General features: G+C 36.7%; 1 protein-coding gene across 2 annotated transcripts in view; it reads left to right on the forward strand.

Annotated features, from left to right (window-relative positions):
* Window positions 1-14,337, forward strand: part of PPA2 (inorganic pyrophosphatase 2) — an 81,285-nt gene that overhangs the window by 47,337 nt on the left and 19,611 nt on the right. For both annotated transcript variants that reach the window (XM_079769397.1, XM_079769398.1), the window contains 2 exons: window positions 11,538-11,665; window positions 13,207-13,292. In XM_079769397.1, coding sequence (XP_079625523.1) covers window positions 11,538-11,665; window positions 13,207-13,292 — 214 coding nt within the window. The remainder of the gene's footprint in view (window positions 1-11,537; window positions 11,666-13,206; window positions 13,293-14,337) is intronic.

Genomic DNA, 14,337 nt, shown 5'->3' on the forward strand with positions numbered 1-14,337 from the left:
AATTACTATTTTAAAAAAATAACCACATTTTGTGGAGTTTAATTTCCTTACTTCATAGAACACAATTTAATACTGTCTTAAAAAATAAGTATTAGTATAGTAATCTCAAGGGAAGATATTTATGTTAACCTTTGTAACCAGAAAGAATGGAGCTAAGTTTGCTTTCCTGTGTGTGTACTCTGGCACAGAAGGGGCTGGCATGTCATCATTGTCATGCTGAAAGCTCTGACGTTTCTGGAAGAATTACTTCGTGCCAAGGAACTGCCAAATGTTTCCTTTGGAACAGCTGTTTAATCTGTACACAAGCTCGAGCCAGAGGTGCTAGTGTTCCCTTTTTCTTAAAGATTAAGAAACTGATGCACTGGGGTGTTGGTTAATAACTTGTGTAAAATCATGCAGAGAGCCCTTAGAATCCAGTTGGGGTCTCCAGCTTATTTATGGCCTGGGACAGTGTTGCTTTCTGGGAGTGCTGGCCATTTGCTCTGAAATAATTTAGGCATCAGTGGGATAATTATGATGAAAGGCTCCTGTAAAACGAAGGTTCTTTTGATCTTCATTCCTTTCATTTCATTAATAGTTCTACCTTAATAGGCATGAGTGTGTAGGGGTGGGGTGTGGGAGGAGGCAGTTGAGAAGGAGGGACAAGTTGGGTAAAATGTACTATAATTAAGAATAGAATTAGATTTCTGGGGATCTTTTGTCTCTGTTTTAAACCTTGACCTCTTTCAGTGTTTTTTTAGGCTTCAGTCATATTTCTATGATGTGGTAAAGAGTAGGGGAGATCTAAAATCCTCTGACCTTGGAAAAGTCATATGACCTCCCAAGGCTTTAGTTTCTCTAAAGTTGATCCTCTAATCAGTAAATGTTCCCAAGGGTTTTTCCCATCTCTGAATTTTGGTTGTTTTAGGAAATATTTTTAATCCATTATTTTTTGTCTGTATTCTTCTAAAGTAGAAAGACCTACATTAATTTCAAAGTTAGTGATGAAGGTAAAAGTTTAAATTAAAGGATCCTGAGATAGATTTCTTGGGGACTTTGGCACATTTTTAAGTTCTTCAGCGTCGCTGTTCAGTGCTGTAGCTGGAACTTCAGTGGAGATCTGTCCCACCCAAAGCCTGAGCTGTAGCCACTGTGTTATATGTTTCATATTAAAATTAGATTAGAAGGATATTTGAATTTCTGTTATGCACAAGACATCTGGATGGTTTCCATTTTATTGTTCCTGTCTCATTTCTCATGAAATGATAATGAACATGCATATTTTTGGAAAATATTTACCATGTCTTTTCTGAGAAGTTTTTCTGATGAAATACAAATAGGCCTCCATGTCGACTTAACTTTAGTAGATAATACTTTTTTTTAAAGTGTGTTAATTTCCATTCTTTTTTTATGACATTAGTAAATATTTTTAGTACAGATGATAATTTAGGGAAAGGAGAATGGAGAAGGAAAGGACAACTAAAAGGAAGGAGACTGTTCATTAGTCTTAAACACAGGTATGCAGACCAGGGTGGAAACAGGAAAACCTTTTAGAGATCCTGAGTAAGTACAAACTATTAAAACACGTCCCTGAGCTGGAACCTCTCATTGTGACAGAGAAAATACAGTGTGTTCTGGAAAGGAACTGCTGTTTCTTATGAATGTTTATAAAATGTCATTAAAAACACATGTTCTTGCTTTCCACAGACTTTGTGTAGAGACCAGTGTGCCCATGAGTAGTTCTGTGAGAGCAGCATCTGTAGTGTTGGAACAAGAGTGTTGTGCATTTACATCACTTCTGTGGTAAAATCCATAGAATTGGAAATTCCTTATTTATTTATTTATTTATTTATTTATTTATTTATTTATTGTTAATTTATTTCCCTCTTTGGACAAAATTTTAAGCGTGAAGCCATTTCCTAGTATCTTTTTTTAATTAAAAAATAATATGGGCAAAGAGATATGGCACTACATTGATGTTACTGGTTTTTATCTAAACATAAAAAGTCAGCTGATTATATGCTTTCCTCACTTTATCTCATGGTACATTGGAAATTATCCAGATAAAAATGGCATTTTAAATTTTTCCTTCAGATCTTTTTCATGGAAGTACAGGTGGTTCTCAAGTTGGGAATGTATATAGTTTGATAAAACTCTGAAGTTGAGAACCATTCCACTAATCTGTCTTTTTTTTTTTTTTTTTTTTTTTTTTTTTTGCTTGTTGGAGATTTAACCTTAGATCTAGGATAATTGGTAACAGTTTTGATATACATTCAGTTAGGAGATGTAATCACCTAAACAAATGATGAAGTCCCCCACACACACATACATACACACCTGCCTCAGATTTAAAGCTACTATATTGAGTTTATTCTGCACAGAAGAATAAAGGTATATTAAAAAAAAACTATTCTAAAATTCTCTCTTGTGATATCTGACTTTGGGAAAGTCATATGACCTCTGGAAGCTTTAGTTTCTCCTCTAAAGTTGCCTCAGATTTAAAGCTTCTGTATTGAGTTTATTCCCTTTAAGACCTTGAGCAAATTACTTAATCTGGTAGAGCCCTAATTTCCTAATTTACATAAAGGAAATAAATAATACCTAATTTACAGGTTTTAAAGCTTCAATGACTACTAGTACTGAACATGAAAAACTTTCCTGCCAATCTGATAGGTGAAAAATGGTATCTTGTTTTAATTTTGTCCTTTTCTGCTTAATGCTGGGATGGAGCATCTTTTTCATTTATTTATTGGCTATGTGTATCTTCCTTTCTCTAAATTACCTAGACATATGGTTCCCATTTTTCTATTGAGTTGACATATTCTTTTGATATATGAGTATTACTTGGATATTTATTACTTAGATGGAAATATTTTCTCAACTGCCGAAAAACTATTGCCTTCTGGTTTACAGATATTTTTATTTTTTATGTAATCCATTTTATCATTTTTATACATGGCTTTAGCATTTTAATTTATTTTAGCATTTATTATGATATTTAACAGAGTTATTAAAACATTCTTTCTTCATAGCCAAAGACTATTTTAGTCCTTTTGATTCTTATTTAAGGATTTCTTCCCCCATATACAGAAAGGTATTTTTCTTTTTCTCTTTTTTATATTTTCTTTTTTTATATATAATTGGGTTTTTAATTCATATGAAATTTATTTTATTTTTTTTCATATATACAATACTCCCATTATTACTTAACAGAAAAATCTATTCTCTTTACACTGTTTTGAAATGCCTCCTTTGTCATATATTGCATTCTTCTTCATGCAAATAGTCTGTTTCTGGATTCTGTTTGTCATCAATGATCTACTCCTGTGCCAGTGCCAAGTTATTTTAATTACTATAACCACATAATAAAACATACACAAGACAAATTCCCCTTTTGTTTTACTTTTTCAAAATAGGTGTTTTTTTTAACATATAGCTTTATTCTTATGTGCAGATTTTTGAATCCAGTTGTCAAGGATTTCTATCTTTAAAATATTAAATATTCGCCAAAACCGGTTTGGCTCAGTGGATTGAGCATCGGCCTGCAGACTGAAAGGTCCCAGGTTCTATTCCGGTCAAGGGCATGTACCTTGGTTGTGGGCACATCCCCAGTAGGGGGTGTGCAGGAGGCAGTTGATCGATGTTTCTCTCTTATCGATGTTTCTAACTCTCTATCCCTCTCCCTTCCTCTCTGTAAAAAATCAGTAAAATATATTAAAATATTAAATATTCATATCAATGAATACTAGTATGATATATATATTTCTACATCTATCCATGCTTTCCTATTTATCTCCTAGTAAAGTGATATTGATTTAGTAATGGTATTGTTACATGTTATGTTAGGTTTGTATCTATGTATTTAATATGAATCGCTCTATTTCAAAAGCTTTGTACAGTTTCTGGCATATTATAGGTGCTGAATATGTATTTTTAAATTGATGAATAAATGAATGTGCATATATGTATTACTATTTTATTTACTTTTTTATATTTATTGATTTCAAAGAGGAAGGGAGATAGAGATAGAAACATCAATGATGAGAATCATTGATCAGCTGCCTCCTGCATGCCCCCTACTGGGGGCTAAGCACACAACCCCAGGCATTTGCCCTGACCTGGATTGAACTGTGACCTTCTGGTTCATAGGTTGATGCTCAACCACTGAGCCACACCGGCTAGGCTATATGTATTATTGATAAGCACAAAATGAACATTTTGAGCAAAGTCTGAAAGTATCCAAAATAGGTTCATTTTCTCTTATTTTAAAGGGACAGAAAGTGTATATTAAAAATTTTGGCATTTTAACAATCACATTGTATTTCAATAGAGTCAGTTGTACATTGCCAAAGACATGTAGTCTTTGGTTTATGACCTCTTCCTCTTGCATAATGCTTTAGATTCATGTATAAGGTTGTGTCTAATTCGTGTACTAGTTTGTTTCATTTTATTGCTGAATAGAGTTTCATTGTGTAGACATGCCATAGTTTATTAATCCACCTGTTGATGGAAATTTGGGTTTTCAATTTTGGGCTAATATGAATAGAACAGCTATGAACATTCAAATACAAGTCTTTGTGTGAACATATGTTTTCATTTCTCTTGGGGAAATACCTAGGAAATGGGTTACTGGGTGAGATGGTAATTATATGCTTGACATCATAAGAAACTGTCAAACTATTAAGTGGCTGTACCATACATTTCATTACGTCTTAACCATAATTTCCATCTCATGTCATTTCTCTTCAACTTGAAGACTTCAGCATTTTTTGTAGTACGGTACTACTGGGGATGAGTTTGCTCTATTTTGATTGATCTGAAATTGTATTTTCTTGCCTTTGTTTTGAAAGTGTAGTTTTACCAGATATAGAATTGTGAATTATGGAGATTTTTGTGAAGATGTTCCATATTCTTTTGGCCTCCATTGCTTCTGATGAGAAGTCAAATGTCAGCTTATTGTTACCCAGTATATAATACATTGTTATTCTCAGACTATTTTTAAAGATTTTCTCCTTATCTTTGGATTTCAGCTATTGTGTGTGTGTGTGTGTGTGTGTGTGTGTGTGTGTGTGTGTGTGATATGCTAAAGTGTTCTTTCCTTTATATTTATCCTGCTTAGGGAATAATGAACTTTGTGGACCTGTAAGTTCATGTGATTTCTGTCTTTCAATTTATTTATGTGATGTATCACGTTTATTGACTTGCATCCCTGGAATAAATCCCACTTGAACATGGTATATCATCTTTTTAATATGTTGTGGATGCAGTTTACTAATACTTTGTTGAGGATTTTAGCATCTATGTTCATCAAGGATATTGGCCTGTAATTCTCTTTCTTTGTTGTGTCTTTATCTGTTTTTGGAATTAGGATAATGCTGGCCTCATAAAAATAGGTGGAAGTGTTCCTTCCTCTTGGATTTGTTGGAATAGTTTGAGTATAGGTGTTAGTTCTTCTTTGAATATTTGGTAAAACCCCCCCATGTGAAGCCATCCAGGGCTTTTGTTTGCTTGGAGTTTTTTTATTTATTATTACTGCTTCTATTTCATCAGTTGTTATTGGCCTATTCAGGTTTTCTGATTCTTCCTGACTCAGTTTTGGGAGATTGTATTTTTTTCTAGGAATTTGTCCATTTCACCCACATTGTCCAGCTTGTTGGCATAAATAGTTGTTCATAGTATTTGTGGTATCAGTTATTTCTTCTTGGCTTTCATTTCTGATTTTATTTGGATCTTTTCTCTTTGTTTCTTGATGAGTCTGGCTAATGCTTCATCAATCTTGTTTATCTTTTCAAAGAACTAGCTCTTGGTTTCATTGATTTTTTGTATTGTTTTTTTAGTCTCTGTTGTTTATTTCTGCTCTAATCTTTATTATTTCCTTCCTTCAACTTACTCTGGGCTTTTCTTGTTGTTCTGTTGATTTAATTTTGAGAGATAAAGCTTACCTCTGAGTATAACTTTGGCTGCATCCTATGGACAAGATTTAGGGGATTAGAGGGCTGGTAATTAATATTTGTTAAGATTAACCCTGCCCTATCTGGTTTGGCTCAGTGGATAGAGCATCGGCCTGTGGACTAAGGGGTCCCGGGTTTGATTCCAGTGGTGGGGGCACACACACAGGTTGCGGGCTCCATCCCCAGTGGGGAGCGTGCAGGAGGCAGCCAATCAGTGATTCTCTCTCATCATTGATGTTTCTATCTCTCTCTCCCTCTCCCTTCCTCTCTGAAATCAATAGAAAAAAATTTAAAAACAGAATTAACCCTTATTTTTAATTAGATGATTTTCATATATTATCTTAATTCTCACAACAACCTTCAGTCTCTCATTTTATATTTGAAGAATCAGACAAGTAATTTATTTTTCCAAGATGACTCAATAGTATATGAGTGCCAGAACTGGAATCTGAATTTAGTGCTGTCTAATCCAAACAGGATGTTTTTCCTAGTGTACCTTGTTTCTTCTTTTAAAGGTTCTGAGCGTTCTTATTGTCATCATTTCCTGAATATTCTTAGGACCAAAAGTTATTTATTAAGCAAGAGTATGTTTTTCCTTTTTTGTTTGCTTAAAAATTTTTAAATTATATGTGTAGTTGGTGGAGGGGGGCTGGGTGTGTTTCTTTTTTGATGGGTAAGAGAATTACTTAAAATGTTTATTGTTGATCTTTAGAATTACTGTATTATGATAACCTAATATGTTGTCATAATTTTCTCATATGTCTAATTTCTTTGTTTTTAATATATAATGATTTTTAAAGTTCATTGGCACTTTACTATATCTTTAGATACAAAAGTTCTCATGCTTTAGATCTCTCTCTCTCTCTCTTTCTCTCTTCCCTTTTTTTCCCTCTCTCTCTACCTCCTTCCTCTCTAAAATTAATAAAAATAACTAATGAAATTAAAATGGAGAGCTCAGACTTAGTAAAACCAAATTAAACTTTAAAATTTGTTGTTTTATTTCATCATTATTTCTGTTTTGCTTTTTTAGTAAAGAAATGTATAAAATTTCCAATGGATTTATTTAGAACTATGATTATTTTTATATATCTTATACCTTTAATTTTACTATAAATATTCTCTTAAGGCGATTCCATGTAATTTTTATTAATTAAACTTTCAAATTTGAAAATAGACCTGTAATAAGGTAAATGATGGCTGCACACTATTTGATAGAAGTTACGATACCTTTTATGAAGCTTTTTAAAGAAAAACTAGGGTGATACATACCTGGGTGACTTTCTTTTTCCCCCCTGTTTCTTAGATTGCCCTACTGTTCTTATTTTTAACGTAGGTTGGGAGCCCATTTTTCCTCACTGAGCATTTGATCCTCTCTTTCCAGATGGCTATCTAAATTCTTAGTGTTACTGATTTTGTTATGAATTAAGAGTATTTTTTATCTCTTCTGGTGGATTCCTAACTAATTTGTCTAGTTTTATATCAGGCCATTTCTCCAAGATCATTCTAATCTTTCATCATACTTGTCCTCGCATAGTGGCATTCATTTTTAAGAAGTTCAATGTACTTACAGTTTATTTTTTCTTATAGTTTTTCTTCTGGAGCATGTATGAGAAAAATCCCACATTTTTGTGGAATAGAAGCTTCCCTTCCCCATCAGTTGACTATTTTTGCCGAATTTTACAGACTAGTCCCTTTTAGCTCTTTGATACTTTTAAGTTTTATGTAAGTTCGATCCTAACTGGTTTTTGTTGGTCTTACTACCCCCACTTTCCCCACCCCCACTGTTAAGTCCCTCAGTTGTGCTTTCTATAGATAATCCCAAATTGCCCATTTGTCACCACCGCCATACAACTATATTTAGCCTCTTACTGGATTTCCTGCTTCCACTTCTTCTCCGCACAGCCTTTTCCCGACGCAGCAGATAGTGAGATCTTCCTCAAACTTGTGCTCTTCTGCCCAGAGCCTCTACTGGTTTCCCATCTCAAAGAAACAGGAGAGTCCTTGGTGTGGCCCTCAGAGTCCTCTGTGGCTGGCCCGTGACCTGCTGTCTAGTCTCATCTCCTAGCACCCTTTCTTCGCTGCTGTACACACAGGCGTTCTTACACTCTTCCGCACCCATACCTCAGAAGATTGGCACTTACCATCTTCTGCCCAAGACGACCCTTTAGATATTTGAATGAGTTGCTTCCACATTTCATTCAGGAATTTGCTAAAATACATTTTATCAGAAGCTATCTCTGACTCCTCATGTTTAAAATCTTCTTCCCACCTCACTTGCAAAGCAGTCTACATGCATAATTGTAGATTTTTGTCTTTTTCTCATCTTTAACTATTTTGTTAAAGACTAATTTGACAATAGATATTCTTAGCAACCTGTTCTATTAAATTCTTTCAAAACATTCAAATTAATTGTATAGAATTACAATCTCTAATTTGTACTGATAAAATCACTGCCTTATTTATTATTTTATTAAGTCTCACAATTATAATTAAGATGCAGTTGGCAGAAATGTTTTGGGAATAAAGACAAGTGGTGTTTGCTAAAGCTGAAACTTAACTGGAGGAAGCAAAGCTTGGGTTTTATTTTAGAATTGTCTACTAGATTCAGCATACAGACTACTGTGGACATCAGTCAGAATATTTTGAAGAAGTCTTTGTTAATCATCCAGGGAATTGATCAAGTAGATCTTGATTAAAAGAGTTTCATTTGTAATTAAAAACAGGAACTGAAATAAACGTAGCTTTTCCTTTCTTATTTGATGTCAGTAAATTAAAAATCATTTACAAAAATGGGAAGGGGTCAGAGAGAGAATGGCAGATAGGGTAAGGTACAATGATGAAGTCATAAATTTAAGTTATAGAAACTTATTTATTTGCCTTTCTGATTGCTCACTTTGAGTGGACCACAAGAAGTTTTTCCCCTTCTGAATAACAAAACAGTGAGTTGGAGGAACTCAGTCTTATCTAATTTACAGAATTTTTTTTCACAAAAATAGAGATAGTATGTGGGAAAATGAGCAATAGAAAGCTCACCTTGGAATGAAGCGCTTTTTAAAAGATAAGCATAACAATAATCAGAAGTTGAAGAGGATGTATTAAATGTTCTGTTGGGGGCATGACAAAGACTTCTGTGACAGGATACGCTGTAGAATACTAAAAAGCATTCACTATCTTGAACATCTTCCCTCATTTAATCAATAAATATCAACTACTAGAGGCCCGGTGCATGAAAATTCATGCACTGAGGGGGGGTGTCCCTCAGCCCAGCCTGCCCCCTCTCACAGTCCGGGAGCCCTCAGGGGCGGGAGGTGACCCGGTGATCAGGGAAAGGCGACACCCCATCACACCTCTGCTGCTGCCACTGCCAGCAGTGCAAGCCTCGGCCGGCCCTGGTTACCTGCACCTCGGGCGGCCCTGGGCGGCTGGGCAGACACCATCCGAGGCTTGCCTGCACCTCGGGCCGGCCCTGGGCAGCTGGGGGGCTGAGGGGACTGGGGGACTCCAGAGGCAGGTGCCCAGGCAGGGCTGAGGGGACTGGGTGCCACCATCTTGTGGCTGTGAGCGCCACCATTTTTAGGGCGGGGCAGTCAATTAGCATATTCCCTCCTTATTGGCTGTGGGCGCCGCCATCTTTGCGATGGTGTGAGGGTCAATTAGCATATTCCCTCTTTATTAGATAGGATAATTAATAGAGCAAGTGTAGCCTGTGTTCAGTTTCAAGTGATTCTTTTCCCCCTTCCTTGTAATGTTCCTGCTATTTGCTCCAGAATTACCTTAGATAGATATATGGCCCATTGGCATATCGTAACATTCTAATTTTGAGTGCCTTTAGGCAGCATACTCAGTCTTCTGTTTGCCATGGTCTCTGCCATGCCTATGGTGTCTGCCTTACCACACTCATTTCACTGTGTGAAACCCCTGGCCTCTGAAGGCATGTGTAACTCTTGCTAAACTTTTACATAACAGGCAAAGGCAAGCATAAAAATGCTTACCTTTTCCTGACATGGCTAGTGACTAAGGATTCCCACAAGGCTTGGATGAGCAAGTCTGAAACCATATGATCTTTAACCTTTTGCACTCGGATGTCGAGTGTGACTCGACACGGTTAGCATTAAATCCCGAGTAGAATAAAGGAATCGAGAAAAAAGCAAGCGAGTGCAAAGGGTTAAATAATCCCTGTGCATGGTGTCTTCTCCGGTTTTTAGTTATAACTTTCTAATTTTTCAATACTACCAAGTCTGTTTGTCATTTGCTATAATACACACACACACACACACACACATATATATATAATAGAGAAATATGCTAATTAACCGGGATGCCGTAACGGGTCGACGGAACAGGAGGAGGTTGCACATGCAGTGTCGGGGGTGGGGCGGCAGGGGCCTCCGTGCACCTGTGCTGGGGGAGGGCCTGATCAGCAGTGGCCGCGGCTGCTTCAAGGGCTGGAGAAGGAGGCAGGGCCAGACCAGCAGCGGCCACCGCTGCTACGGGATCTGGAGAGGGAGGCAGGGTCAGACCAGTAGCGGCCACCGCTGCTACGGGATCTAGAGAGGGAGGCAGGGCCGGACTGGAGCTGGGCTCCTAGTATTATGCATAAAGGACTGTGCTAAATTAAGCCATAGTCTGGTGAAGAGTAAAGGCTTCTAGTTTTACCTAGTTATTCCTCATACTTTTTCAATTGATATTTATTGGAAAGGATATATGTCTTGGGAACCTTTATGGAGGTAGGGCATCTATTAATACAGTAATATCCAGTTATTTAAAAATGAATGCCCTCGAAATGTAATGGTCAAGCTGTTTATATGATAACAGAACTTAAAAATAAATTCTGTAAATCATTACAGATTCTGGAATTAAAAACTCTGGACCATCTATGTATCATCCTGTTTAAAGTTGCCCTGTCTTTATTCTTTCTTACTCTGCTTTATTTTCCTTCATCATACTTTTTTGCCACTTAATGTATTGTGTGTTTGTTTCTCTATTTGTTATTTGTCTCTTCCTACTGTGCAAGCTACGAGAGTAGGAACTCGTTTCCATTTTCTGTTCTCTTTCACTGTTTAGAACACTATTTGACACATAATGAATGAGAAAATTACTAAATATTTGGTATATACGTTCACGAAACCTTTCTTACCCAACTTGAGTATGTTCTCTTCTGGGTACTGCCCTCTCCTTTCTATGTTCAGTGTTCCTTTAGCGTAATATTTCTTGAGCACTGATCCTGATGTTGTAACTTTCCCTACTTTAGCCCTCCATTGCCAGCAGGATGACATCACACTTAATCTTCTTACTGCATTGCATTTTGTTGTCTGTCTGTCTGTTTCCTTTCATTAGATCTCTGAGCTCCTTGAGGAAAAGAACTTGGCTGTTCTCATCTCCTGTACCTAACACAGTGTCTGAACATACTCAAGAAGTGTCTGTAGAATGAAGTAGTAATATTCGTGTTGCAAAACCGGAGTCCAGAAGTGATAGGACATGTGTTGACGATTATGCCTTGTTAGCAGAGTCAGACTAGACCCTGTGTTTTCTGGCTCCCTCAGTCCCGCACTATAAGGAATGAATTTTTATTTTTAACAAAAAGTCTTCTTGTTTTTTCACTTACAGATATTGATGATGTTCAGAAGTACAAACCAGGTTATTTGGAAGCTACAATTAATTGGTTTAGATTTTATAAGGTGCCAGAGGGAAAACCAGAAAACCAGTTTGCTTTTAATGGAGAATTCAAAAACAAGGTGAAGATGATACTCTTTATTTTAAAATGTACCGTGTAATACCTGTACAATACTTTTTCACGTTTGGGATTTCTTTTTTTTCTTTTTAATTTTTTAAAATATATTTCTTTATTGACCTCAGAGAGGAAGGGAGAAGGAGGGAGAGATAGAAACATCAATGATGAGAGAGAATCATTGATCGGCTGCCTCCTGCACACCCCCTACTGGGGACTGAGCCCGCAACCCAGGCATGTGCCCTTGGCTGGAATCGAACCTGGGACCCTTCAGTCTGCAGGCTGACGCTCTATCCACTGAGCCAAGCTGGCCAGGGCACGTTTGGGATTTCTTATATGAATATTTGTATATAGCATGATAGCAAAAGTTTTAATAACTTTTATACTTAAGGACATTGTTTCATCACTTTTATTAATTTTTTTTCAGGAGATCTCTCAGTGAATCAATAGGCTGGTGAAGATCTATATCCATCTATTTATCTATAGATATCTCTTTCATCTCAAAAAATGAGGGATTTCCATGATGAGTCTAATTCTTCAAATTCTCTATGAAGAAAAATCTTCTATTTACTATTCTGGAGAGGACACAGTTACTATTAGTGTAAATCAATAGGGGCTTGTCTCCTATGTGCTCATTTTACCATGACTGAATCAAGCTGCTAATTTAAGAAAGCATTTGAATTATCTCACTGTCATAGGATTTTTTAATAGAATACCATAAACTGTCTCTAATATAATGCAAATGGAGAAAATAGGCCAGAGAGTTAAAGTGTAAAGCATGGAATATTTTTTAAAGTTATTACCACTATATGAATTATGCATTATAAACCAACTTTTAAGTGGGTGCTAATAAATAAATTATATTTTATAAGTAAGCCATGTTAATGAAAACTAAAATTTGCAATAAGGCCCAGCCAGCATGGCTTAGTAGTTGAGCATTGATACCTATGAACCAGGAGATCACGGTTCATTTCCAGGTCAGGGCACATGCCCTGGTTGCTGGCTCAATTCCCAGTAGGGGGCGTGCAGGAGGCAGCCAGTCAATGACTCTCATTATCGATGTTTCTATCTCTCCGTTTCCATTCTTCTCTGAAATCAATAAAAATATATTTAAATAAATAAAAATATCATTTACAATAAGTATTTTACTATACAAGAATTGCTAGACCCCGAATTTTTTTTAAAGAACCTTTATTAAAAGAACCTTTAAGATCTAAGGCTTTTGTATAAGTTATTAAGTAGAAATATAAAACTGTGTTCAATAAAACTTTATCTACAAAAGCAGGCAGACTGCATCTGGCCCCCAGGCCTTAGGTTGCCAACCTCTGATTCCAATTATCCCCATTCCATTCCATTTAATAGATGAAGAAATTAAGATTTAGTGAGATTAAGCAACTTGCCCAAAGTCAAACAGCTGGTAAATAAGGATGCAAGAATTTATACTCAAGTTTGCCTGACTCCAGAGCTCATGTTCTGATAGTGAGTGTAATGTTAGTATAATGATGTGATGATTGCTATGACTTTTTTTTTCTTTTGGTTTGGAATTAGGCTTTTGCTCTTGAAGTTATTAAATCTACACATGAATGTTGGAAAGCGTTGCTTATGAAGAAGTGTGATGGAGGGTCTATAAATTGGTAAGAATTTGTCATTTTAAATTTGTTATTTTATTATTAATTGGCAATAAATATAATACTACTCAGATCTAATTTTTTTAAGGGAGTTGCAATTTTTTTCACTTAAATACTTACAGAGCACCTATTTGGAAGTTATTACTAAGTGCTGGGCACCATGAAACTAGTAATTGACTTGTTGTCATTTTTCAAGTGATTTATGGTTTAGTGGGGGCATTTATAATATCAGTGGTTATTGTAATATATTGTGCTATGTGCAATAATGGAGTGAAAAAACATTAACAATTTTTCAACATGCAAGCATATGGTTATTTTATTTATCTTGTAGCTACCACATCATCCTATATAATAAAAGGCTAATATGCAAATCAACCGAACGGTGGAATGACCGGTCACTATGACACGCACTGACCACCGGGGGCAGATGCTCAAGACAGGAGCTACCCCCTGGGAACGCCGCTTGGCCAGAAGCCAAGGTCATGGCTTGTGAGTGCAGAAGCAGTGGCAGGAGCCTCTCCCACCAACATGGCAGCACTAAGGATATCCGACTGCTGGCTTAGGCCTGCTCCCTGTGGGGATATCCCCCAAGGGCTCCCAGACTGCGAGAGGTGCAGGCTGGGCTGAGTGACCCCCCCCCCCCCCGCCCCCAAGAGCACGAATTTCATGCACTGGGCCTCTAGTTTCTTAATAAGAACAAAAAGCCTTCTTACCCAACAAGATCTGGATCATTAGCTAATGGATTCAGAGGAATCAAACAACAGTAACATATATAACTCAGTTATTTATTTTACTTTAAAACATTTAAATGTACATTTATTCACCTATCCCTGGATATAAGGCTAAGACCTTTTCTGTATCGATTCCATATAGATTATATATATATACTAGAGGCCCCGTGCACAAAATTCGTGCATGGGGGAGGTGTGTGTGTGTGTGTGTGTGTGTGTGTGTGTGTGTGTGTCCCTCAGCCCAGCCTGCACCCTCTCCAATCTGGGATCCCTCTCACAATCCAGGATTGCTGGCTCCCAACCACTCGCCTGCTTGCCTG

This window comes from Cnephaeus nilssonii (assembly GCF_951640355.1).
Source record: "Cnephaeus nilssonii genome assembly, chromosome: 1".
NCBI lineage: Eukaryota > Metazoa > Chordata > Mammalia > Chiroptera > Vespertilionidae > Cnephaeus > Cnephaeus nilssonii.